General features: G+C 43.7%; 1 protein-coding gene across 3 annotated transcripts; it reads right to left on the bottom strand.

The window, feature by feature from the left end:
• Positions 1-324: 324 nt before the first annotated feature.
• Positions 325-27,554, bottom strand: MYB (MYB proto-oncogene, transcription factor). 3 transcript variants are annotated; one of them, XM_069008564.1, is made up of 16 exons: positions 27,332-27,554; positions 23,631-23,748; positions 21,928-21,999; positions 21,172-21,264; positions 20,560-20,780; positions 18,831-19,068; positions 17,966-18,046; positions 17,458-17,562; positions 15,865-16,122; positions 14,464-14,829; positions 12,796-12,938; positions 12,063-12,177; positions 11,851-11,976; positions 11,065-11,175; positions 10,328-10,435; positions 325-698 (listed from the first exon to the last, which is right to left on the bottom strand). In XM_069008564.1, the coding sequence occupies exons 1-16, from the start codon at positions 27,352-27,354 to the stop codon at positions 582-584; spliced, it is 2,295 nt and encodes a 764-aa protein (XP_068864665.1). In that variant the 5' UTR covers positions 27,355-27,554; the 3' UTR covers positions 325-581. The 3 variants fall into 3 exon arrangements, with proteins under 3 accessions (XP_068864665.1, XP_068864667.1, XP_068864666.1); XM_069008566.1 differs by lacking the exon at positions 14,464-14,829; XM_069008565.1 differs by lacking the exons at positions 14,464-14,829; positions 17,458-17,562 and having other exon boundaries at positions 27,332-27,427.
• Between the last annotated feature and the right edge of the window lie 322 nt (positions 27,555-27,876).

Raw genomic sequence — 27,876 nt, forward strand, 5'->3', positions numbered from 1 at the left:
GAAAGGAGTATTTCAAGAGCCATGGATGTTTGAGCATTCACGATCTTGATCAGCTTTCCCCTTTTGCCCAGACAAGCGTTTGTAGTAATGCTTTTCACTTCGGTATTTTACACCAATGCATTTTGTTCAGTGATTTAAAATATATCTGTTTGAGTACCTGCTCTTTTATTATTAAAAAAACAAAATAAAAAAAAAGAAACAAACTAAACCCCACCCCTGCCTAGCACATCACTGAAGTAACAATACTGGTGTACTAAGTCTGCTTGATCTCAAAAAGTACAAGAAAAATTATCTTTATTATAAGACTGCACTTAAGATCATTAATTACCGATTCAAACTCAATACCTAATAATTTAGGCAAGTATCGTTAAAAAAAACACAAACTCTTAAGTTGGGTGAAATCCAACAAGAATATATATGCTGAGTGACTAAATGCACTTTGTGCTGCTCCCAACTGTTGTACCACAACAAAGATAGGCTCTTCTCCCATTCATGACAAGTTCTCATGCAGATGAACAGGAATTTCCCAGTGGAGGTGAAGTGTTCTCAAAACCATAATGCTTCTCTGTGTGTTGACCCTTTCACATCACCAGAGTCCTGGTGGGGAAGGTGGCCATGTATTTGCGGGCCTGATCCGTCAGAGCCATCTGATCCTCGATCTTCCCGCAGGACGCTGACTCCCAGGCATTGTTCAGATGCTAAATTAGAAGAGAGAGAGAGATTTAAGTGGAATGAGTGATTTATCCACAGCCCAGCCAAAGCCAGGCCTGCTCACAATTAACTGTTCCATGAACAGTTCCATCCAGGCAGTGGGATGTTGTCCCGTCCCCGAGAAATTGAGATCTCAACACAACAGGCAAAAAAAAGTCACCCTGACTTCTCAGTTAGCCACCACAGGGGCAGACACACCCGATGATCTGCAGAGGGGCCACCACAAGAGCCAGGATCCAAACCTTCCTGCTTCTCTTTCAGACAGCGTCTTTTCTATAAGGCCATATCTATAGCCTTGCCTTTAATCCTTTAGGAAGGCCTAAAAGAGAATGCACTTGACAGGCAGACTTCACAGTCAACAGCATGGACAGGCTACAGCCCACCATTAAAATATTCAGTGTTATGACCATGCACAAATTCCTGCCAAACCTCCATTCTAGAAAAGCAGCTGCTCTGTCCCAGAGTTCCCTAAAGGAGCCTGACAGCCTCGACAGGCTGACCACCGCTGCCAAGGATTCCCGTGCTCAAAGCTGCTTTCACCTGTGTGCAGCAATCAGCACCCACCCAACAGCTCAGCTCCTCTGGCAAAGGAGAAGGGAGGGAGGCTCGACTCTCAGCAGAAACAGCTTTTCAATTATCATGTAAGCCATTTCACTTCTTGTGGTATTTATGGAGGCTGCAGACACCATTTAGTACAATGTTAAATTGAGATAAACCTATCTGCAGAGGGCTGTGCGCGCTGTATTTATTTACTCACTACACATGTGAGACATTTCTCATTGCCTTGAGCTATAAACAGCAATGAAATTTCAAAGCTCCTGGAATTTACCAGGATGCACACTTCAATTTTTTTTCTATTGAACTCTTTCACTTACCCAGTGTGTCAGCCTTTCCACACTGAAATATTCTCTAAGACCTGAATAAAACCTCTATTATCATGTAGTTAGTTGTACAAATACTCTGCATTCCAAAATGCACACAATTCTGCTTATCCTTCCGCAAGGGGATCCCAGTACTGCTGAATATTGAGGTGTATGCTCAGGATCCACCAGTAAAGACAAGTCAGGAGAAGCCTTTCTCTGTTCTCCACTGCATTCAAAAAAGGATCATCTTTGCAGTACAACAACTACATTGCCCAAAGAGATGTCCAAAGCCTTCCCAACTTCTAGGACACTGGATGAATCATAATTAGTGGACTGCAAACCATCTGCTAAGAGCAGAACTGTCCTGGCATGCCCATGGCTCTTTCTGCCAACTTCTACTTGCTAAGTTCAACTTCTCATTGCAAACTTTGCAAAAGGATCCTTAAATTATTCTCTGGCCTAAATGTTTACAGAATGCTCTTCTGACTGTAAACAGTGTTATCTGAGACATACAGATAGTAAAAGGCTGGGCAACTATGAAATACAGATAATTTCACATAACATGCCCTAATCAGGGCAGCAATAACAAACACAGGGACCGAGGTTCCTGCCTTGGAGGGCTTATAGTCCAAAAGGGACAAACGCAGTGAATAACTAAGCAAGTGTGTTAGTCCCCTGCAAACTTCTGCTGGGCTTCCCAACACATGGCTTTCTCTTCTCTGTAGAGAAGTTCCAAATGCTGCCTCTTCTCCTGGATGCCATTTTGCAAGCAAAACTGCTGAGCTTCAGTAGGAGTTCCCTTTCTGAAGGAGAATCAGGTCAGGCCTCAAATAATTTAGTTTCTGCAGTTTTTGTGGGAAAGCTGCATCTGAGAAATGAACAAACATGCCATGCACCTCTTTTCTAGAGCAGTTCAACCTGGACTGGCTGTGTACCTTGTGCTGTGGCTCAGCTTAGGACACATGCAAGAAAGCAGGTGTGACACACTTTCTGTGTGCCACAGACACACATGCAAAACACCACAGCTTCTTTTATGTTTTGGTTAAATAGCTTCCAGGGTAACTTTTTCAAAGGCACCTACACAAGCTGGGAACCTACAACACCCTATTGATCCTCAGTGGGACTCAGGCACCTGTGCATATTTTCCCCTGCTGTTTTAGAGGTATTTGCATGAGGAACCAAATTAATGCCTGGTACAATGCCATCAGTTTCACTCAGAAGTTGGATTTGTTCTGTACACCTCAAAAGCAGTTGGTAGTTCCCGAATATCCATCACTTCCAAGGACAGAAATATGTGTCCAACCATTATTTCCCTGTGATCCCCAAAAGCTTCAATGCACTGGTCTAGAAATAAGAGATCATGATCATCATTAAATAATGAAAACATGTAAGGAAAAGTCCATTTGTCACAGTATGTCAATTCCTAAAAAATATTAGTAACTTCAGGCAAGGAGTGTCCCTATTTCAAAAATTAGACTTAATTGTTAGTATCTACACTGAGCTCTTTGTATTAACAGACATGTGCTTAGTAGAAAAAAAAAAAATCAGTATCCTGGTATCACCAACATCTCAGCAGGCTGCTACATGTCACTCATTCCACGGAAAGCCTGGTCTTCATCTTTAACCTGATGTCAGCGTGGCAGAAGCTGCTCAGGCAGGCAGTAACCCTCTGCCCTCCCACTGGGCTTGGCTGCCCCGGGGAGCACTGGGCAGCAGGCACAGCAAGCACAGGAGGACCAGCTCCACCCCTCACTTGAGCCTGCCTGAAACAACTTCAGCTTTGCCGTAGGGACAGGAAAGTTTTCATCTATGTATTATTTTCCCAGAAAATTAGACTACTTACACTTTTTCCCCCTATTGTGACAAACTTGTAAGAAGAGATTAGCTTTGCACCTCACTGATGGTGGTGACAGCTTTGCTCCAGTGAAGAAAGCAGAATTTGACCCAAAGTAGTATGTTTTCTGATGCATCATATTTACTAACACAGTTTTCAATTCTACCCTTGGGGAACTCAGATAACATTTAAGTGGGTATTTTTAATAAACATTTTCTGTCTGAAGCCATGATTCTGGGCAGCCAACACAAAACAAAGCACAATGCCTGTGCCTTGCCAGCCCTGCAGAGCAGTGCCAGAGGCACGTGTGGAAGTCATCCTGATGGGAGCAGTTTTCCTTCCCTCCTTGGCAGGGCGTGCTGGGTCCTACAATCCAGGCAGAGCATCTTGCTGGCCCTGAGCACACACAGCTATGGGATCCCTTAGTAAAAAGGGTAAAGGGGATGCCACAATGCCTCCTTCCACATCAACATTGCAGCAAGTACTGACAGAGCTCTGTCACAGGACAGTGGCAGTGCCCCACAGACAGCAGTGCTCAGCAAATGTATCAACAGAAAAGAGCCAGGCAGAAGGCTACAGGCACACAGGAGAACAGCACCAGAAAACCCAGCCAGGACACTCCTGTTGCAGAATGCTCATTGCATCCTCCTGACCACATTTACATGTCTAACTGCAAATCAATGGCTGGAAACCCAAGATCTTTGTAATCAGAAGCCAGAAGGCCTGACCCAAACCCCACCAAAATCGATGGACATGTTTTCATTGATCCAGTGGATTTACCCAGCTTAAACTCAGCCATCTAAGAGTGAGGTGTTTGTTTTGGCACCTAAATTCCTAGCCAGTGGGGAGTGAAAGCAATTTCCACAATAAATTTTTTCCAGATACAAAATTTTTCATTGCCTCAGAGTAGGAGACTAGTCCTAATTTTGCTGTCAGTTCAAAGAGTTTAAACCTTTTCAGCCAGTACTTCCACTGTATCCACTCTTCCATCCACAGCAGTTTCTCTCTTTAAGTTAAATCAGGGAGTGGGGGTGAAAAGAAAGTATGGTACTACAAGTTCCCATAGGATAAAATTACAGATCCATAGTACAATTCCAGCTATGTCATTATGTTATTCTCCCTGTCCCTTTTCTTTTTCTCTCTCGCCCTTTTTTTTTTTTTTTAACCTCAGTAATCCTACCAGTACATCCTTCTCCTGGCAGCACAAAACTACCTTATTTATCCTTTAATATGCCTTCAACTGCCCTCAGGCAAATGTGAACTGTAAACAAACTGTCAAAGCTGTAACTGGGGTATCCAGTTAAAGCACTTTAAATAAAAACTTGGACCATCTAGAGAAAACAGACCAGAGTAAGGGAAGAAAACACTGTGGAAAGGTGCTTTTCTAACAGAACTAGTCCTTCTGCACTTGTAGCCCGGACTGCCTTTACACGTGCTGTCTCCATACCTTAAGAAAACTCCAGTGTTAAGACACATTTTGTGTTAGGAGCCAATGCCAAAACCAAACACTGCTGCAGTCCTGCAGTGCCGAGTTCCCAAACTGATTAAAGTGTAGTAAAAATCCTTGGGTGAAGAACTGTGTTAGAAGACCATTTTTAAATTTTCACTCTGCTGGCAGGTAGCTTCAGCAACTCCAGCAAACTCAGTGGTGTTACAAACATTCCCACTAATTTACCCAAGCTGTGCTGGTATTTAAAATATTTACAAGGCTCAGACTATTAGAAGGTCTCTTATCATGTTTCCCTGCTGCAAAAAGCTGGATTTCTTGCCAGTTTTCCCTCAGATTACATGGTATGGATCATCTGCAGAATGTGCCACTAAAAAGAAGGCTTGCAACAGAAATGCAGCCCTCCTGAAACAGTGGAACAGTGCACTAAACAAAACAATTTCCTAGCAGAATACAATGGACATCACATAGAATAACATGGCTTTCTATTCTGTAAGGATGCAGAACAGGCAGAAACCCATCTGCTTATCAAGACCAGACAGTAAAGACCAATTAAAAATAAAGTGACCATAAATGAATTTTCTACCTCATTTGACAAGACAGACCACTATTTCTACCTGTCTTGGTAGCTTTCCTCTGGGGCACAGGACAGACTTTTCCTAAACGCTGGGGCTTTCCGAGTTGCTCAGAAATAGCTTGCTAAATGTGAAAGAGTAAGATGGTCCAACTTTTCAGCTTCTGTTATAAGCATGATACCAGAGCTAGAAAGAGCTACTTGATGGCACTTCTAAGAGCTTAACCCTGAAGTTCTTGGTCAGACAAAACTCCTGCTCAAGATGTATGAGCTTTCCAAGTAAGATCAATGGATGAGGTATGGAAGTAGGCTAAGCACCTGTAACTCATACTAGGATATTCAGCCCCTTTCCAGTTTTGTCCTTAAGTACTCTTTTATTTTTTTTCCACAGATCAGAATACATTGCTGCAAATGACTAATAGTTAAGCTGTCACTTCTTTTCTTCCTGAGAGACCACCCCAGTTCAGGGCATCTGTTTGCAATTCTGCCAACCTGGGAGGAAAACATGCAATGACTGACCTGTAACTTTGAACCTTCTCTGGCTCCCTCAGCTGTGCCAAGCACAGCTCCTTCCTGTACACATCAGTCACTGGGGAGGGAAGGGGCAACACAAGAAAGGGAAACCTGTGGGGCTACCTTTGCTGTGCAAATCTCAAACACAGCGTGCTTCCCCCTCTCCGTTGATTAAACAAAGAAGAATATGAGATTTCAAGACGTTCTTTCCCCCAAAAAGCCATGGAGGAAAAACAGAGAAAGCCTGCTGCTGCAGAGATCATGTTGCCTTCCTGGCCATTTTGTCTTACAAACAGCTGAAAATAAAACACTTCACTTTTTAAACTGAGAAAATGAAGCTTCATGACAGCTCAAACACTTGAAAAAAGGTTAACCAAGTAACTGTTTTAAAATCCTTTAAACTTACTCTTTGAAGAAAATGGCTACACAAACCGCTGAAAGTCAGGAAATTCGAGCTGAAATGTGTCAGTCTGTGGTTAAAAAATGGAAAGTGACAGGAGCTAGGGGTTGAAGAACATTCTCTTTAGCTTGCAGGGCTTCTACCTTGTGTTGTTTCCTTTGTTACTGGGGGAAGAAGATATCAAAGCAGTGCTATTTTCTTAAAAGGCTCCATTTCATGGTGTCTTTTGATAGCCTGCAGGGTTAGGTGGAAGGTCTGTGATTTAGCCTACTTTTCTATCTGTTAAAATGTCTATGTTAGGATAGTTTGTATTATGTACTGCTACTGCTACAGAACATAATGTGAAATAAAATTTAAGTTTTACACAGGAAGGGCCAGAAACAGAGAGGTTTTTATGTAACCTCTTACAAGGCAAAATTCAAGCACATGCTCAGTACAGATCATCTGTTTGTCTTGGCATTGGAGTATGTTATCCCAAAAGCTTAACCTTTGGAAAAGTTTCTAGTAAGGCCCGAATCTCCCTGATATGTAACTAAGTGACAAAAATAGGGTGCAAAAATACAGGTCTTAACTAACCCCAGGAATACAAAGCAGAAATATTTGGGATCCATGCAGTGGAGAGTAAGTCCACCTCAAGGCAACATGTGGGTTTGGTGAGACATTCCTGTTCCTGCCAGTCAGACAATATTCAATGCACAACCACGAGATTTGTCATGTAGGACGAAAGAACTGGCTGAACCCTCACACCTTTCCAGAAAGGTCCTACACAAAAGTGCCTTTACATCCAATGTCTTAGAGAGACTTAACAGGGGATTGAATGAGGATAAAGCCCAAACTCTTCTTGGGTCTATGAAGGCTTCTTCTCCCTTTGGTCTATACAGAACTGACACCACCACACTCCAGTGGTATTATTTGGAGCTAGCTGACCCCACATGCCAAATGATGCAACATGCTGCTCCTGCTAAGCGATGGTGAATCATGTCATGCTATCTGAAATGGTCATCAGCTGCTATTTACTAAATGGCACATGATCAGTCGTGTACCCAAAATGCAGTAAAAAATATCCTTAGAGATCTGTTTGAACATTTGTTACTCTTGCCTTCTTTGGAATTTAATAGCAAAACAGTAAGTAATCAAGGATTTTGATCAGTTTATCACTAGCTAAATATCTTTATGTAAATACAATGCAAATTATTAAAGCAATGGAAAATGGTGGGCTGGTAAATATACTGCCTCCCTCTTATCTGAGTTCAAATTGAAAAGAAACTGGAATTTTAAGAACCAAGCATATCAAAAAACCCCCTAAGCTTAGTGCTGTCTTTGTTTATCTCTTCCCTCTCCATGCACAGATCCCAAGGTGAAGAGATTGCTGTAATTCTTTCTTGGACTGAAGTCAATGAGAATTTGCCTAAGTAACAACAGTTGGATCAGGTCCAAAATATTAACAGCAACGTCAACATATGCAGACACAATTAAATTTCACCCACATGAGTTCCCTCATGCTTAATGTCTGCTTTCATGGGATCAGTGGATTTAGTCCAGTGTTTGTTTGTGTCCATGCATGTGTTCATGTATGAGGGTTGAGATACCAAATTCTAAACCAGGAAGGGTAGAAAGCATAGAACAACAACGTGCTAAAATCTAGTCATGTACAAAACACAACCAGTCAACAACAAGCACAAAAGCTAATGTTTTCCATGGCTTTGCACCCTTTAGACATGCTGTGTCCTAGTCATACGAGTCCATTTACACTGGGGTGGAAGAGGGGAAGTGTTAGGGACAGAGCAGCAGCAGTTTCTGGTGTGAAACAGAGCCAGACTACACATCCTTTCTGAGCTGCATGGGGCCAAACTCCTCCCCTCTGACATGAAGCCAAGCAGCTTTACCATTACTTTTAACCACGACACCAAGTCCTAACCAGAGTGCAGCCATTGGCAGACAATACTGCATTGTTATAAAAAGTCTGTATTTCATTACAAAAAAGCTGCCTGTGCCACCATCACAGAAACCCCAAGCCTCATTCTTCATGTAAGATTACATTTCAGCTGAAAAGCTCAATGTTTCATCAGCAGAGAGAACAATTTTATCTTCATACTAGTACACCAAGAAGCTGCATACTAACTATTTATTTTGGGGCTTTTTACAACTACTTTTTCTTTCAGTTCAACACACTTTAAACACTGAGAGGAGTTGGGAAGTCCTTTTTAACTGAGTTCCTACTTAAGAAAAGGTCCTCTTTATTCAAACAATGAGAATACCTGACTTTTAACATGCTTTTCCTCAGCAAGGACTGAAGAATTGAATCCAGAATGATCCACAAATTGACTCATGTAAACTTCCTGAACAAAATCAGCATGAGTGAGGACAAAAGGTTAAACAAGCCCTTTCGTTTACAGCAGCTTGTAAAGAAATTATTTTTAGATAGCAGGAAACATAACAGTGTTACACCAAAGATCAAAAGATCCTATTTTACAGACCTCTCAGATTCTTCTTTTTTATTACGGCCAGAGTGCAGGCAACTACCACTAACAGGACAACACACAGCCAATGCTGCTCAGCTACCTGAAAATCTTGCCCTAAACCTATGGAGGAGCTCAGAGTTTGGCTGGGGTCACAGACAGGTGCTGGGATGCAGCAGAGCTGAGCTCATGGGGACCAGCAGCCTCCTCCAAATCACCCACCAGGGAGCTCCAGCAACACCCTGCAGAGCTGGAGACCCAGGCTCCTTTGCCATGAGATGGGTCTGAATTCAGCCCCTACATACTGCCCTAGACCAGGGGCAATGATCTTCAAACCCTTCCCTTAGCTGTCTACTACAGTGCAGGCAAGAAACACAGTTCATGAGGCAAGAGCAGATAAACAATACTGAGTGTGAGCCTTTGACCCCTACAGACACCCCCATGCCAAAGGGAGTCCTAATCCCTGCTCTCCAAAGCTGTTTTTCATCAAATGATTCTGCAGCACAAAATACAAGCCTACACCATGGCAAACTGTACCAAATGGGGACATGTAAATTCTACTGTCTTCTTTTTTAATGCCTGGCTAGAAGTGCTTAATCAAAACCAGCCTTTATTCATTCCTTCCTACTGTAAATAAGCCCTAATGTAAATTCTGGAAAGAGGGAGGAAAGGAAGGATTAGCCATGTGGACGATCCGTCTGAAAGTTAGGAACTATGGAGTTACAATTTCCTTCCTGACAGTGACTCACCCTGGGGAATGAGACACTTTCCTTTAGTTCTCCCATGTGGAGAAGGGCTACAAAATCACTCACTCATCTACCTCAGAAGTACAGAAATTATGTTTTGTTTTCTGAATGACTTGCTGTGGGTTCCACCAGAAGTACACAAGAGCTGCCAAACTGGGTGCTACTGACTTTGGTGGGCTTTGGATCAGCCCCTGTGTAATAGCTGTATTTTAAAGTACAGCAAATATATATTTGTTAACACTTGGCAAAAGCACAGACACATAAACCATAAACCCCAGCCTCACATCTGACTTGTGTTGTAACAATTATACATGTAGCCTACACTGGGGAAAGGCCATCCTGGTGCTGGGCTGGATGGGTAATACTGGCCACCCCTGTGCCAGCCAGGCAGTGCTAGGCTAGAGTCTCTCCTCTCACCCCAAGGCCAGTCACAAGTTCTGGCCACCACCACACCACTCAAATCTCCAAAACAGCAGTGCTGCCTACAAGAAGTCTATAGAAAAAAAAAGCCTCTGGTCCACGTTAATTCTCAGTCCTACAGATTTAACACTGCACCCAGCTGAGTTACAGTACCCCACACATGGAGCTATGCCCTGTTTAGCTTCCTCACACTGCTGCAACCACAAGCAAAGTGAGATCCTCAGCCACATTCATCTGAATATGTCATTCTTCCATACTCAAAACTTAAAATCAGTCTGTGAGAAAGCAATATATATATATATATATGGATGTATATATGTATTTTATATACAGAGGATACTTTTATCAAAGAATAGTTACCTGCAGAGGACTGGCTAGTGGCCTGTTTCTAGGTACTGCAACTGTTTTGTGAAAACTATCATCATCTTCAGACACAGGCATCTTCAAAATGGAACTGGTAAGAAGATTCTGAACAGGAGAAGAAAACAAAAAAACATTTTCAGCAACTCATGAGAACAATTTGAATTCAAATGCATTGTAAGTAAACTCAGCTTGAGTGCAGAAGTTGCTACACTGGGCACAGCCACAGATGAGGAGCAGACCTCAGCCTCGTGTCTCTGGGACTTGGCTTTGCAGGAGCATTGCCATATGCAAGGGTTTTCCATCCAGTGAAAATCCCAAGTACAAGAATAACAGTAACACTGAATAGTCCTGAGTCCTGGTAATGCAAAGGGAACTGTGCTCAAGCAAGGTCTCCTTTGCAAAAACCAAGAGAGACTCTCTCTCTTTTTCACTGGTTTTTAACTCTATGATCTAGTCATTTCTACACACAGGTGCAGGCATCCTCCTAGTGTAGGCTCTTCAAAACCTGTGGGCTGCAAAATGACTGCAACTTCTGCAACCTTCCATAGGCACCACAGTGATAATTAAGAGTATCATTTTGCTTTTTATGCTTAGTACAGGAAAATGACATGGAAATAAGGAAAGAGTCTACTTGTGGAGAAAATCAGAAAAAAATATTCTTTCTCTTGCATTTAAGAACTGAACAGGGATGTAAAACAAAGAATTCCTTTGATGGTGTGAAAACTTGAACTTACTGGCACATCTTCCATAGTAGACCCAGGTGGAAAGAGCTGAGTGTTTAGGTTTTCTCCTTCCCAGTGATTTGAGCAAAAAAAATTTCCAGCTTTATCTGTTGGAGATTCCACCTGAAAGCAGAAAAGACATGATTCAACCAGCACATAACTGACCAGGAGATCTCTGTCAGTTGCTTAATAAATTGAACAAATATATTTCACAGAGGTGCATAATGCATGTTTACAGTAATATCTTTTAAAGCAGCCTTGCTCTTTGCAGAGGAAAAAAGTTCAAGGTTCTCAAAAAATCCCCATCTAATAAAACTTTGAATACTTGCACTCAGTGTTCTGCCAGTATTCAGGAGTTTAATCCCCCAGAAAGGATTGAGAATATATGTATTTTTAGAACTTTAGTGACAAAGTAATATAATGCAATGTCCTCAAATGTTCAGGTTTCTAAGTCACTCCATGGAGCTTGGTCCCCATGGGGTTCTTCTATACTTTTCACCAATATTTGAAAGATTCAATCCAAATTCATGTCTAATTTTTCTTTTCTTTTTAAGTTTCAAACGAAAACTGCATTAGAACGGCCCAAGCAAACCCCTGCTGAAAACAGGAGAAAGACTTCTATGGAAATCAATGGGAGATGAATTAGACATGCCTAGTATACTATATGGAACCGACACTAAGATCTTGGGGCTCACATGAAAGAAAAACAGACACAGCTATTTAACAGAAAAGCCATTGGTATAAGTTTCTCAGCAAAGAGTTCTGAATTAAATTGCCTCAGGTAAGTTTGAGATTTACCTCTTGTTTGATTTTCTTCAGCAAAGGGGGTCCACTTTCATGTAGCCCAGCCACTATTGCAGATTCCTCCGACTCCTGCTTGATAACATCCTGCAGATCTTCTACAAGATGAGTTGGAGTTTGAGGCTGAAAGAAAGAAACGTTATATCCAAGTCCCAGAACATCCCTCTGCACTAATATCAAAGCAACTTTTATCATTGTTTCCTTCTTACCAGCATCTTCAAAGGACCGTATTTGATTTCCTGAGCTGCAAGTGCGTTTTTGAATGGAGTGGGTGTTCTTGGAGAGCTTTCTAATATCGACCTCTTGATTGCTGGAGTCCTGAAACTTTAAAAAGAAGTAGAGGAACTTTAAAGGAAGATGCTTGGAAATACTACCTCTTTACAGAAATATGTGCATACAGGCAGTATTGTTGTAAGACTTTGGAAAATATTTCCCTGCAATTCTATAATCCATTTTGCTTTCACAGCAGAACATCTATTTGACTGTGATAAGGTGTAATGACTTGACTTTAAAAATTGGTGAGCCTACATGCATGGTTTTCTGTATTAATAACCTACCTCCATAGTCAAAGTGGAAGTTTTACTCCCAACTAAGAAAAAGCTGAATGTGTGTGCAAACAACTTCACAGGAAGCATAGAATCATAGAATGGTTTAGTTTGGAACAGTCCTTAAAGATCATCTAGTTCCAACCAACCTGCCACAGGCAGGCACACCTTCCATAAGACCAGGTTCCCCAGGGCTTCACCCATGGGTAGGCCATTCAAAACTTCTCTGGCCAACCTGTTTCAGTGTCTCACCACCCTCTCAGTGAAGAATTCTTTCCTTGTGTCTACTGTAAACCTACCCTCTTACAGCCTGACGCACACGCTGAGCCGGCACTTAGGCTGCATGCAAACCTGAAGGAATGGACCCTCACTGAGTTCAACAAGACAACAGACTTACATGTGGTTTTCCTTCTGAGCTTTGAAAGTCTGGTCCCTGTGGAACGGGGCGGTAACTGCCATCTTATGGCCACATACCGGCGTGGAGGTAAGTGCAGGGTTGTCCAGGTTCAAGTTTTCGTGACTGGATGAGGTGTTTAAGAACTGCAGGTGTGGAAAGAAAAAATTAACAGGAACATCCAGATTACATGGTTGACCTCTTAAGCTGACATTATTTAACAGAAGAAAAATAAATTGTTTTCTTCTGACTGACATAAGTCGCTCTTCTGACCCGATGATGCAAGTCAGGGGTATGTGGGGTACCTAACTACATTGTGAAAAAATACTCAATGGTTTGGCTCAGGAAGCTAGCAACGTAAAGTCTAAAGCAAACGACACTCTGTTCCAATGAGAAACACTTTCCACCACTTTCAGAGCCTGATTTGGATTTTCTCCAAATAAACTTTAATTAAGAGCAATGTGCCCAAGAAACTGGGTGAAAATGAGCAAGGGATGTTTCAGAAACAAACCCACAGGAAATGGGGTTAAATTCCACAAAGATTTATATGGGGCATCTAGGGGCTTTTAGGGCAGTAAATAAAGTGTTTATGACAGGAAAATAAATTTCCTATCATCTCTCTCAAAAGAAAGTGCTTCATCTCAGAGCATAAAATGAAAACTGCCACCTGTGACAGGTACATGGAATGCTTTGGAATGGAAACAGCTGACTGAAAAGGAGGCAGCACTATTTGTTTGGAGAAAATTGCTCTTGCATGTGTTCTACCTAGTAACTTAAAATATTGTTTCTGTTTCTAGCGTCTACAAATCTGTGAGCATAGTGGTATCCTTTATTCTGACAACAATTCCATGTATTACCTTCTAGATTCAATCTGTCACTTTATAAAAATGTGGCATGTAAGAAAATCTGGCTTTCACTGGATAAATGACATATGATTAAAATACCTAATAGGTAACGGGAAATACAGTGGGAAATCGTTACATGAAATCTTTTACTATCCTTCATGACATAGTGTTTCTTTGATATCGAAGACTAAAGCAAAACAACACAGACAAACAAAAAATCCAAAACACTTTTAAATAGTGCTACAGCTGTGAAACAAAGCAACCATCATCAGAAATATGAAAATGCACGCCAGGCCATTTTAACAAGCCATTTCCTCCTCATTCCTATTCCACTCCAACTCTCACGGCCTGGGCAGAGGATGGCGACTGTGATTTGAATTTTCTGGTTGTTGTCAGTTTGTCTCACAACCTGAATGCTATTTAAATGCAGTTTGGGGTTTTCTAGGTCAATGAATCATACCGTAAGTGGACAGAGATGGAAAGTATCAAAAATTATCAGAAATGTTAAATGCTAGTAGTTGGAGTTAGCAGCAAGAGTAAAGCAAGGAGTCACACTCCCCTACAAAAAAGATCCAAAGAGGCAAAAAACCAAAACACAAAAAACCAAGCCCCACAGATGAATTTAAAAGACATGAACCAACAGTTAGCTTGCTGATTAACTAAACTCAGTGGTGAAGGCTAGGAGCAGTGAGAAGATTCAAACACGGAGTGAAATCAACAAGCACAACGGTAATTAGTCATTTGTTCCAAAGGATTAGTTTCTAAATTGTTAATACTGGGGTGACTTTTGAGAATTAGTAACATCTGTGCAGAAGTCTTGATCTACCTGCGAGGGAGAGAAGGGCAGGCTTTTGACAGGGGAGCGCTTAGGAGGAGTTGAGCTGCTGACGTCAGCTAGGACCAAGGTGCTACCGTGGCCACTGGCTAAGGGGCTGCAGTGCCCTCTCCTTTTGCGAAGAAGGACCCACGGAGCTGCACTGCCCTGTGAGGCAGATAAGGTCTTTGGTGAGCCAAGAGAGCCCTGACTCGACATGACTTTGCTCAAATTTGTGGTGGGGTGTCCTTGAGGTCTACAAGCACCGGCCCCTCTTTGCTGAAGCTGCGCGACTGTGCCTGAGGGAGCTCTGCTAGCCGGAGTGTCTGTGTCTTCAAAGAATTCAAAACTGCTGAGATCACCCCATGATGAAGGATCCTGAAACAACGTGGGAGGCACGGAGCTATAAGACAGTGTATAGTGCCACCTCATGAAAATACAGCACTAGGATATGCCTGTAACCAACAACAACAACAAAGTCTTTCCCAGTTCAATTCAGCCTGACCCTGTTCATGGGAGCAGCAACACTGGGAACACAATTTGTGTTTTGAATACATGCTTTGATCTTATCAAACTGTCTGACATCCTAGTAGCGTTGCTGGCAACTGAGTCCCTAACGAATTATGTCTTTACTATTTACTTGCCCAGTGTTTTCTGCTTGGTATGATGATGGTGCCTTTTACTACAAAAAAAAAGTGTGCTGTAGACCAAGACTGGCCTCCTCCTAACATGCAATGCTGCTCTGGATGTGCTGAAAAGGACATGATGCCGTATGAAGCAGACACCTCTGCTTCTGAAGGAGATTGTCACCAGAAAACATAATTCAGTGTGCTACTTCTTTACATGTAGCATCCCAGAGACTGCAATGGGAACAGGTTCATGTCAATGTCAGTCAGATACTTGACATTCAAATGTGTTTTTACAGTCCATCACATGTGCCAGGGCAAGCTCCTTAAACTTTTGAGAAGCAGCTATTGAAGCTACAACAAAAAATTCTAAAAAATTATGCAGGTACATGAGCAGTCACACATAAACCTATGGCATGTGTCACTTCAAATATCAATAAATATAATTTCATTACTTAAAATCTTTCACTGTGTCTCTGATTTTATTTTAAGGAGACTTAATGTTGAGAGGTTGCTTCAAGCTCCTACTGTGCAGCTTGCCAAAACTCACACTCCCATTCCAAGACATAGCAGGAAAGGGAGACACCCACAAAAAGCATATGCATCCATGCTTGAGGGCTTCATTTACGAGCAGCTGCATTTTGTTATGTCAGAAGATAAGCTTCAGATCCTGGAGCAACTCAAAGTTACTCGGGGAAAAAAACAAGCACATTTAGGACAATCCCAGCTCCTCACCCCTTACTCCTTGACCACGCACAAATCCACTTGAGGCGGCAAGTCTACTTACGGAGTCTATTAACTGGAGTGTTTCTGCAAATTCTAAGAGGTTCTTAACATTATCCAGGATGTTGCTCTGGTGAACAATCATGCACCGTGCGGGGGATGCACTTTCCTCAGGTAAGCAACCGTGATCCACTGGTGGAGATGGAGTACAGTGGTGGTGTTCCCCCAAACAGGAAACAGGTGCACTGTCACCACTGGTCCTGGTACTGTCAGCAATTGTGGTGCTGTGCCAGCCGGGGTAGTTTGATGTGTGGTTCTGTGTCTAAAGGAAGAATAAAAAAAAAAAAAAAAAGAAAAGGGAGGGGGGAAAGGCAGAAGGAACTTAGCAATGAAATTGCACAAGGTGTCAGATGCCACTGGAGGAAAGATAAAAGTAGTTGCATCATCTAAAAGCTTATGCCTATGAAACAATTGTCAAGATGTTTCCTTTCATCAGTGCAAGATCTTGTTTTAAGTAACACTGGCATTGTATTTGTTATCCCAAAGTTACCTCATAACTTACTTCCAGAATTATAGGCTATGTCATTACTAACACATAATCAATTCATAGTTTGTTACTCCAAGTGCTCAAAAAGTGTCTGCAAAGTCCTTTTCTGTCAGAAGCAAGAAACGGCAGGATTTCCCTACTGAGCGCTCAGCACTGTAGAAGGCTAAAAGGTTTTAGAGTTAGAGTTGCTTTTGTCTGCTGATCTCCTTTTCTTCTGCTATCCCTGTCTAATGCTACAGCTTACACCAATGCAATGAAGAGGCTGTCAAATCAACGTGGTTAGGAAAGCAGAAGAACAAATTAACAGAAGTTTCTTTCCAGTGTGATCATGCAACAGAAGAAATTGCAAAACATTAACTAAAGTTAAAAAGTGGCCAAACTAACGTATCATGCATGCAGTTCTTCAACTATTAATTTAAATATTACCCAAAAAAAAAAAACCAAACCAAAACAAAATCTGCTGGCTATCACCTATCTTCAAAAATGATTTTGGTATTCTTGGCTTTGGTGATGGTGTTAAGTAGTTACATAAGGGTTTTCACACATTAACATCCAATGGCATATACCACGAAGTATGAGAATTCAGTAATAGCCAGCACTTGCTCCACACATGCAGTTATGAAGAGTCTAACATTATTTGGAGGAGTAAAACAAACTCTCAAACATGCACCAAGTCTGAAGCTTACAAAGTGTATAAACACAGCTGAAGGAAAGAATACAATAGAGAAGAAAAATCTAATGCACAGGCACTGTATTTTCATCACATGAACCATGGCACACTTTCAGAAACACAGATCCCGTTATTGATTAAAGATCTGTAGGATTTTTACTTTTTGTACAATCATCATGTTTCCAATATTACATCACGTTACAGAGCCCAATCCTGCTCCCACTTTGCGAAGTAAGATACCTACAAATATTTTGGATTTTTTTCAATAGAAGAATTTACAAAGGGGATACAGATTATGTATGTGCTATGTTTCATCCTTTTAAAACGGAAATATAGAGCCTTGATTAGTACTGAAGGCAGAGGGGGAGTAAAAAGTTAAAAAGACAAGCACTGGGGTAAGGCTGCTATCCCTCCATCCAAGCACACAGTGACAATCTTACTGGTAATGCCTGCTGCCCTTTCAGTTCATTCTCAGTCGACATTAGTAGCAACTCTAATTCCTTTATTCGCTTTTCTTTCTCAGGGTCTTCATCATTATAGTGTCTCTGAAATTAAGAGTTAAGGGAAAAGAAAAGATAAAGGTCTGATAGGACGTAGCAACTAAAATGCTCATGGTTTGCCGACCTGTGGTTATAACAGCCAAATTAGATTCAAAGATGAAACAAATGTCAATTGTGTTTTCCACTACCAAAGTCCCTGCTGAATTTCAGTATAGACATTTGAAATGGAGAAAGCGAAAGCCATCACACCAGATGTCAACTACTGCATTTTAAATCCACTTCAGAAGGAGCAATTATTAGCCATGTTAGAACTCCCCCATCTTCCCCATTTTCTCTTTTCACCACACTTAATACATTATAATGTTTTCTTAATGTACGATGTCGTCTGCATTTTAGTTTATCAAATATTTAAGAAATTGACTCTTGAAATGAGGTTCAAGTTATCTACCTGGATAGCTGCAGCAGCTGGCTGAGGTACATTGACAATATTTACATGCAGTGCTACTGGATATGGGATCTGACCAGGAACCTAGGCCAAAAAGCAAAAAGTGATTATTTCCATCATATATCTGCTTGCATTGTGAATTTGTGTTAAACATACTTTGGTTTTAGGTACTTAATATTTGTAGTCTTTGGAGATGAAATAGCAAAAAAACTAAAAATGTTTACAAGAAAAGTAATCAGGTTTTTAGGAATATGACAGTGAGCATTAGAGGAAGAAAAAAAATTCACATATGAAATATTTACCCTTCCTGAATGAGAAAAGATTAATAATTATAGACACATTTGTAAGGATTTTCTAAATTGAAGTGAAAAAGCAAAAGATGCAATTTATTATCATCTAAAACTCCACAATGCAACTGTCTGAAGCAGAAGCCCGTTTCATTATTAATCATTAATAGAAAAGAAATCTGATTAAAACCAATACTTGTTTACTTGGTTCCGACAGGCAACCCACAAACAGAATATTACTAAAGAGAACGTGGGAGATTTTGACATGGAACACAGAATTAATGAGATTCAACTGATATTCAAGAAATTTAATATTCATAACTCTAAGAAATATGTTAACTGCTCCCAAGGCATTAAACCCGCTGTACCCGGTTCCACCACCTGAATGCCACCAGTTTGAAATGTACATATTTTCACCACTGAATGAAGCAAAAGTCAAAGAAATCCTCAAACACATCCAAGCCCACCAAGACAAAGAAAGTCCTTCATGCTTCCTGAAACCAGGCATGGCTAAACTGCACCCATCTATTCAACAAGGCAAAACGAGCACCCCCACCACACTCACATTTTCAGGCACTTACGTTCTGTGGCTCAGAGATGTGGTAGTAGGGGTAGTCACTGCTCAGCGGGGGCTGGCTGGCCACCGGCAGCTGGGCAGGTGGCGATGGGTTGTGAGCAAAGGCCATCAAGTGGTTGTTCTTCTGAAAGCCAGCAGCTGCTGAGGAGTGACAGGCTTTGGAGGACTCCTGCAGGTAGCCCTCCTGCTCAACCTTTCGGCGCATGGTGGAGTTCCAGTGGTTCTTGATAGCATTATCAGTTCTGCAACAGAAATACAGATGTTCAAGGAGCTTCAAAAATGAGCATTTCCAGTTCAGACAGGTCAAGAGGCAGGGAACTGCTGCTGGCATTTCTGTTTAAACCCTGAGCTCTTCTCTGACCTTCCTCCTTCCCCCACCATTACAAATGCTACTCCCAACTTCTCAGGAAAGATGCTCAGTATAAAAGTTAGGGAAAAAGAAAAATGGGCTACGGTTGTTTGTGTACTTTTTAAAGCAATCTCTCACGGCTTAGATCCTCAAATTGGAAGAAATTACTAACTTCAGCTTCACCTTATTCCCACAAAGTGAGGTGACAACAAAGGCTAACATCCCTTTGAGGCTATCCTATAGGAATGCCAACATCATCTTCCTATATCTTAATAATTCAGAGGAATCTTATTGTGTCTCATTGCTGGAAAGAAAGACTGTGGAGAACAGCCATGAATAGACTAACTTCCAAGCAACTTTCCAGCTGGTCACCTAGACGACGACAACATCATGCTGTACACAAAAACTCAGCAAACAAAACTGTTGGGATTTTTCTTAGATGCACAAAAACTGAGATTCAAATCCTCACATACATGAGGCAGAAAAAGAAAACTTATCAAGTTTGTGAGATTTTAAGGGTATGCTTAAAAACAGCTCTGCTATTGGAAAAAACATCACCACTGCACAGTATCATTCAAAGCAGTATCTGTGATGTGTGGAAGCTACTAAAATATTTCCAAGGGGTAATTCCTTTCTTGTTATCTTCTAGAAGGTAAGACCACAGACAATGACCGCTTAAAAGGCTGTCATGATCCTAGCCCTTATATTTAGATCTTGAAGACGTTTTACCAAATAGCAGAAAGAAAAGTAGGAAGGGAAACCTCTCCCTTGCTTACATTACTTGCTTGCCCACACTTTGAATCACTTTTAATCACAGCAAATAAGACACTGCAAAAGCTTCCAGTGAGATAAATATTTCCAGGACCACAGTTTGAGTAAAAAGTTTCTCCTGTTTTACACATGGATTTTTAACAGGCCAAAATCATCTGGATGATTCAGGAGCAATTATAAAAGTTGAAGAATCTTAATTAATTTTGAATAAACAAACTGGATTTCATATTGAAGGCATACCCTTGGCTGAATGTAAATTGTGTTCCACTTGCAGAGTCTGACCCTTCCCTGTTAAATCAATTTAAATTTTGACAGTCACCACAGGCACAAATAAGACTGCACAAACATTTAGGAAACTCTTATGGACTTGCTCTAGTTACTGGGTTTTTTACCTGTGGCAAACATTAAAAGCCTATAAAAATAGCATACTGTTCCATGTACTGACCAAACAGTGAAATTCCCCACTGAGAAAAACGCACATTGGTGTCACTGGCTTCCCAGGTTCTGATTCCAAAATTTTTTGATTTATACAGTGCAGCCTGAGGCGACCAAAACAGACTGCTCAGACCTGCAGCTTTTTCCTTTTTTAAGAGCTAAAGGTATATGTCATTACCGTCCAGGCAGCAACTTTGCAATCTCTGCCCATCTGTTTCCCAGCCTCTTGTGTGCCTGGTAAATAATTCTATCTTCCTCTTCTGTCCAGGAGGTTTTCTTCACTTCTGGATTCAAATGGTTGTGCCACCTCTCCCTGCACTGTTTTCCAATCCTTCCCTTCAAATGCTTAGCAATGACAGACCAGCGCTTTGGACCATATTTCTGCACGAGCTCTATTACCTTCAAAGAAGGACATAAAAACTGCCTGTATTTAATGATGCACAATGAATCAATGAAATTTTTTTCTTTGGTGAAGCAGTATTTTCAACAACAGTTCTCATAACTGCCACAGTAAAGCTAAAAGCAATTAAGGTTCCCCACTTCCCATTCATATTTTTACCCAAAACGAAAAATCTGGTAATAGTTAAGGCATTGCTAGACTGCAATTCTACATTACAGTGCTGTAAAGCAGCATTAATTTACTTGCATAGCAAACTTAGAAAACACTACACAAATACAGTCTGCCTCTGGCCATTATAATGTTGAGACCACCAAAGATTCCAGGAGTTTTGCCCTGACACCTAAAATCTGCTAGTAAGGCATTAATCAGAGAGAAAGGAAAACTGATTACCCTTTGATCCTCCTCTTTAGTCCATGGACCTTTAATAAGTTCTGGGTTTAGTACCTTCTGCCATCGGTGCTGGCACTGAACATCTGTCCGATTCTAGTGAAATGTGAAATACACAAAGTGGATTATTCTTTAGACAAGATGAAAGTAGAGTGAGAATGCTCCTATTTATGTACACTTGTTTTGATGGATTTTACTGCCACCTAAGACTACTAAACAACATGGAGTCATACAGTAAGTCTGAGAAGAAGGTGCTCAACTATCAATTTGCTCACAGAATAGATAAGGTTTTCATCACTTCTGCACTGAGGACTCCATCACCAAAACTACACAGACTTTATCTTCCCCATCTGCACAATAGCTGGCATGCTTTCACATGCAGTATTTCAGCAACAGCCAAAGTGTTCACAAAGCAATTATCATCAAAATCATACCTACAATTCATCAAAGTTATTTTTTTCCACTGTGCTGAGACATTTTGTTTCATTGTCACATTGACCATCTACTGTGCAAGTCCCCACCATCCCCCACTTTTGCTTGTTTGATTTTTTCCAACCCTTTCTGAGAAGTGAAAGGAAAAATAAATGTAAGGGTTTCCACACTAATCTAACTAAATTTCTATGGTCTCCATTTGTGGAGGTTTTATATCTCCCCTGAAAATGTAACTATAAAGCAACCACTCCCCTTCCCCTTTATCAAGGAAACCTCTTGAAGAAAAGTTGCTACTAGGCCTGGAGACAGAAACCAATATCCACTTACAGGAAGGAAATTAGCAATGACTTTCCAGTCTTCTGTCCCATTCTGCTCCACAAGCTTCTTCAATTTCTCATCCTGGATCATTGAAAACCCCCCCAGATATAATTAATATTGCAGTCTCTTATAATCCAAATGATTTTTTTTTTAAATTTGTTCTTCTAGCTTCTTATGCATCTATTTCTGCTTTCTCAGTGTAAGGGAGGGTGGTCTGTAGACTTCTCACGCTTTTAATTGCCTAAAGCAGAAAATTTTTCTACTCCTTTGGATTTTGGTAGGTTTTTAATGTGCTGTAGGAGAAAGACTGACTTCTGTGCAGTTCTTTGACTCACAATATACATTCCCATTTTACTCATCAAAGCACTGTAACTGTTATTATTGGACTGGATTTACAGGAGGGCATGGGTGTTTAGATGCCAAGCATCAGAATAACCTTGAAATTCAGTAACACTCGGGCACTCAGCTACCTGGGGACCTCTGAAAATCATGCCCTAAGGTTTATATGTCTTACAAGTAATTGGAGCTTCAGAGATTTGCTCACGGCCTACCCACCTACAATAAATGCACAACAGAACTAACAGCTCCTTTTTGCTCCTGTTCTCTGTGAGGGCGTTTTGCATACTTGCAAATAGCAAAAAAATTTGGCCCAATCTTTTTAGTGATAAGGCCAGAAATATAGACCCTAAAGACAGAAGAATCCAATCTTATGTACTGGGAAAGATAGAGATAGTGTAAAACAAACCAGAAATGCCCCAAGAGATAAGAAGAGAAGAGTAGCTCTCTCCTTCCTCAGTTAGCATCTCCCAGTATGCTCCCAGTTCATCTGACAGGACAATGGCCATTGGACTTCATGGCCATCCTTTTCTCCCTGGCCACATCATAACCACATCCACCTTTGTAAGGGCAGAATATGATTTAAAATAAATAAATAAAAGGCTTGCAAGAGGTGACCTGCCACTGTTTTTATATCAATACACATTGTTAGAGAAGACAAACTCAAAACATAACTCAAGAACTGTATTAATTTATTTCACAACAAACTCAAACCAGTTAAATGGCCAAAGGATATCCACCTGGCAAAGAAGTTTGATACCACAATTTTCCCAGAAAGTCAGCACAAGGGTATCACGACTAAAACACATTCTGACCTTGAAAAGCAAAATACATCTTGAATGCTCGGTTTTGGTACTGCTGGATTTCTCTCATCCAGCTTTTAATTTACTTCTGCTTGGAATCATAATGCTGCAATTAAAGTGCAAAATTCCAATGGTACAGAAGGACTGCAGCAGTTTCTGCTACAGCTGTTTGCTGCTGTGGGACACTGAACACAGGTTGGTTCTCATATAGCAGTAGTTTCAAACGGACAGAGGCAAGCAGTAACAATGAGGCACTGCTACAGGTGATTCGGAATCTGCTCCTCAGGGATTACACAGAGATTCACACATCACATGCTGTAACACAGAGCTTGGTGGAAACTTAAAAATTGTGTTTATACATTTTACTGAAAAGGTAAGAACTATGCTCAAAGTTAAATAAAACACTGAATGTAGCTAGTGGGTCAAAAAAGTTGTCCTCAGATATGGGACTGTCACTGAAGTAAATCTGCAGATTAGCAATATGGTGAAGAACATGAAGCAACTAGGAGAAGAATATGATCCATGCTCTTTCTTATCTTTCAACATGCAGGAGATGAATGAACTTGGATTTACCTCTTCACGGGTCCACCTGGTTTTTCCTAAGTGACGTTTTCCAGTCTTAGGAAGCAGACCATCATAATCGTGATCATACACCTCAACATCTTCTTCATCATCATCACTACTATATATACTGCAAAAGGAAACACAATGAGAGAGTGGAACATGAGGACTCGAGCTACTTAATTACAAAACTCAACACCCCCCCTTCCCCCAATCCTTGCAAAGGTTACACAGATAAAAGTTTTAAAACTTGCACAACAAGATTTTGTTCTGCATTCTGTTGTTCTAGTATTCTGAACTGGTTCTGCTGTTTTTGGTATCCACAGATACAAGCAAAGGGCTGGCAACCTTCGTATTACTGTGCATGTTTAGACCTGCTCCTAATGTTAGATCAGTGGTGAATTACACATTTGGCAAACTTTCAACCAATGAAGGTTTCAAATTAAAATACAATGTTTGGGACAATAAAGACAACTAGAGGCTGTGTCCAGTACATGAGTGAATGTTTAAGATCTTTAACTCGTGCCATACATTCTGAAAAATATTAGTGATTTTGTATGTTTAATACAGCAGATATATTGTTCCATAACAAAACAGACTTTGTAGCAAAACAAAAAGCTAAACAATAACCTTGTTTGAGAAAATGTTTATGGCACAAGTTTTTGAAATTAAGTAAAGACAGTAAATGGCAGCATTAACATACAATAAGCTCTGATATAAAATATGCCCTGCATTTATGGGTTTGGACAGATAAGGACTGGGGATAAGTTTGTTTAATATCCTGCAAGTAACAAATGAATGACTGAACCCTTCTGTACTCTCAATTTCTCTTAACTTTATTATCTCTAATCTATTTCTAAATCCCTCATACTGTTTTTGAAATACTCTGCTCACCTAATTCATGACTAAGGGATTTCCCCAGAGGCTATCTGTGGGTAAAAAGGACTCCATTCTCTTTTCAAAAACAGTACTTGTTCTACCTAGCTAACTAAATCTAAAAGAGAGTGTTTTGCAACAAGAGGGGCCTTTCTGGAAGACAGTATTCTGACTTTTAAGGTATAAGCAGCAGTTCTGGTACTTTAGCTAAGAGATGCTAGCCATGAGTGTTAGAAAGGAGTCAATGTCATGCTGCAAGATTAAAAACTGTGATGCATCTGATGGTATGTCATGCTGTGGTATGTTAAAGTATGACTAAGACATTAAAATAAAGTTATTTTGTAATAAAATTAACAAGCGTTGCTTACGCTGTTAACCTGTTTTCAGGAGATTAAATTAAGTTGCAGTGAAGCACAGGGACTGTTAGACAAGCTGCAAACACCTCCACAACACAAGCTGCTGAACATACATTCTTTAAAAGTACTGGGCTAATCGCACCTTACATCTTCCACCCTATTTTCTGGCCTGTGTCATGGGCCATGAAAGAACATGCTTACATGCTACATGTAAGAAGTTTTCCACAGCCTGCTGTGATGTGCAAGGTCTTCCCGCAGACTTTGCTGGGTGGCCCCTGACTCACCCACCCAGCCCATCGCTGCGACCCTCAACTCGCGCCCACCGTGCTGTAGTCCTGCAGCCCCACGGTTCACTCCCTATTCCCTAGACGCCATAACCACTGGGGGTAAGCCCCGATTGAAGCTCCCACTCCGCACGCACCCCTCGTTGGCAGCTGGAGCCTCCCGTGCTTGAGCAAAAGCTCCCACGCTCCAGCTGCCAGGAGCGCGGCTGCTTCCCCAGCCGCCGCTCAAAGTGGATTCACTTTTCTCAGTGACACACAGAGACAGCTGCGCCACTGCCCATATGCCAAAGGAAGTTTTGTGGCGCAGTTTCCAAGTATCATTTTGAAAACGAGTTTTCCGTAGACGGCAACCAGCAGGTACGCATCCATTGGCGGCGCTTCCTGCGCGGGGTGCGGGCCGGGCAGCGCAAGGAAACGCCGCTCTGCAGCGACCAGCGCATCAGCGGCCAACACGTTAAAGGGCTTCAGTGCGGGGCCAGTTCTGTAACCGGGTTATTTAAATGACTGGGGCCTCGCTGGCACCGCAGAGCCGAGCACACTCCACTGTACTACCTGCGTTCTCCAGCAGGAGAAAAGAGCCCTAGGATTCCGGGACGCTCGGTAGTTTCTTGAGTCAACCGGGCCCTCAGCGGTGCTCTAAAACTTTATTTTGCACCTCCGGCCGCAGCCCCGAAGCTTCCCCCCGGGCGGCACAGCTCGGCACGGCATGGCGCGGCGCTCCCCCCGGCCGGAACAGAGGGAGTCTCCCGGACGCCCATCAGCGCTGGGCTGTTCGCCGAGGCAACCGGCTTGTGCAAAGATACACGGGGAAAAGAACGGAAAAAAATAAAAAGGGAGAGGTAAAAAAAAAAAAAAAGTAAGAGGAGGCGTAGAGGAAATGACTCGCTGCTGTTACCGTGAATGAAGGAATTCGGGCAGCAGCCCCGTGGGGCAGAGCCCGCTCCAGCCGGGGCGGCCCCACCGGCGCAGCTCCGCGCCGCGCCCGTGGATCAGGCGGACACCGCACCGCGCCGCCCCGGCCTCCCAGCCCCGAGCGGCGGACGTGTCCCTGCGGGAGGCGCCCGCGAGGCAGCGGTGGCTGTCCTCTTTCGGGAGAGACGGGCCGGGTGATTCACCGCAAGCCCTAGCCCCGCTCTGACACTGAAAGTACAGCCCGGCACTCGCCCAGCGGCTCACCGCCTCCTCCCGCACCGCAAGCCCCTCTTCCTTAGGAAGGACCCACCAAGCCCCCAGTCCCACCGGACGGGGCTGGCGCGCGGGAAGCGACAAGCAGGGCTGCGACCTTCTCCCCTGTCACAGCCAGCCAGAGGGGAGGGGAGGAGGGGAGGATGCCGGGCTGCAAAAAGAAAGAGAAAAAAGCCTCCACGTGTCCGACCCGCCGTCCCCAGCTAATTAGACAACAACCCCGCTCTGTGCGCCCGCCCGGCAGCGGCGGCACGGACACGGCCACGCGGCGCTGCCGCCCCGTCACGTCCAGCCCGCCGCCGCCGGGTCACCGCCGCCCCCGGCCCCCGGCGCGGGGTGGCAGCGATCGCCCGGGCCTGGGTGCGCGGCAGGCGGGCGGGCACGAGTGACAGCTGTGGCCGAGCGCTCCGTCGGACCCGCAGCCCTCCGCCCGCGCTGCCGCGCTACGGCATGTGCGGAGTGGCGTGTGCCGGGAAAAAGCTAAGCCCCGCAGGCGAGAGCCGCGCTTCCAAGGGAAAAAGGGTCGCAGGAATAAAGGAAAAAGTCGAGGGAGCGAACCGAGTCCCCGCACCCGCCGCCCACCTGCCGCCTCACCCTGCCGGGAATGAATGAATGAATGGGACGGGATGCGCTACCTGCCGCCGCCGAGCCCGCCAGACATTGTCCCGCCTTGCGGCTGCGGGGCACGCAGCTCCGTCGGACTCCGCGCTGGGTCCTGCGGGCGGCGAGCGCCGGCTCCCCGCAGGCGTGCAGCGCGGGGCCCGAGCACCCCGGCACCGGCGGCTCTGCCGCGCGTCCCGCTGGGCTGCCGCTCCCCCGGTGCCTCCGGAGCAGGGGGACGCCTCGGCATCGGGGGCGGAGTAGACCAGGTGCACGGAGGACGGGGGGGCTGCCCGCCCGTCCGCCGGGCGAGCCGGTGTCCTGCTGCCACCTTCCCTCTCTCCCGTCCCGCGCCCCTTCTGACAGGCGCGGAGCGCGGCCGGCGGTCCGCCGCCCGCAGACAGCGGGTTACCTGTGCCGGGGTCTCCGGGACATCCTCGCACCGGCCGCTGGGGGAAGAGGACGGGGGAGCCCGCGCCCGCCGCCGCGCCCTGCTGCCGGGCTGCGCCTGGGCGCTCCGCCGCCGCGCACAGGAGTGCCGAGGAGCCGCGGGAGGAGGAGGAGGAAACAGGTTGAGATTAAAGAGTAAACTCTGTAAACAGAGATGCCATCAAACAAAGGGCCCTTGGACACTCCCCCTCCCGCCAAATCTGGCGCCCCTGCAGTGCGCAGGCGCCTGGCGGGCCCGTGCCGCGGCGGCGGGGCGCGGGGCGGGCGGACCGGGGCCGCGCGCCCCACGGGGCCCTCCCGCCCCGCCCATCCCGCGCAGCAGCGGCGGGAGTCCCCCGCGCCAGCGCCGCCGCCGCTCCCGCTCCGGGGGCCCTCGACGGCGCGTCCGCACCCCCCGGTGCCCGCGCCCTGCGGCTTTCGCTGGTGGAGCTGTCGGGGCGGGGGGCAGCCCCTCTCCCCCGTGCACGGCGGGTGGGGAAGGCGAGTCTTGCCATGGGGCGAGAACTC

The sequence above is a fragment of the Aphelocoma coerulescens genome, chromosome 3 (assembly GCF_041296385.1).
Source record: "Aphelocoma coerulescens isolate FSJ_1873_10779 chromosome 3, UR_Acoe_1.0, whole genome shotgun sequence".
Classification (NCBI taxonomy): domain Eukaryota; kingdom Metazoa; phylum Chordata; class Aves; order Passeriformes; family Corvidae; genus Aphelocoma; species Aphelocoma coerulescens.

Excerpts from the sequence above, each read along its gene's own strand:
- MYB (XM_069008564.1), bottom strand. The coding sequence starts at position 27,354 with ATGTCCCGGAGACCCCGGCACAG. Across the intron at positions 14,830-15,864 it reads CACTCCAGTTAATAGACTCC|GATCCTTCATCATGGGGTGA; the intron begins GTAAGTAGACTT and ends ACGTTGTTTCAG. Across the intron at positions 10,436-11,064 it reads CTACTATGGAAGATGTGCCA|AATCTTCTTACCAGTTCCAT; the intron begins GTAAGTTCAAGT and ends TCTCCTGTTCAG.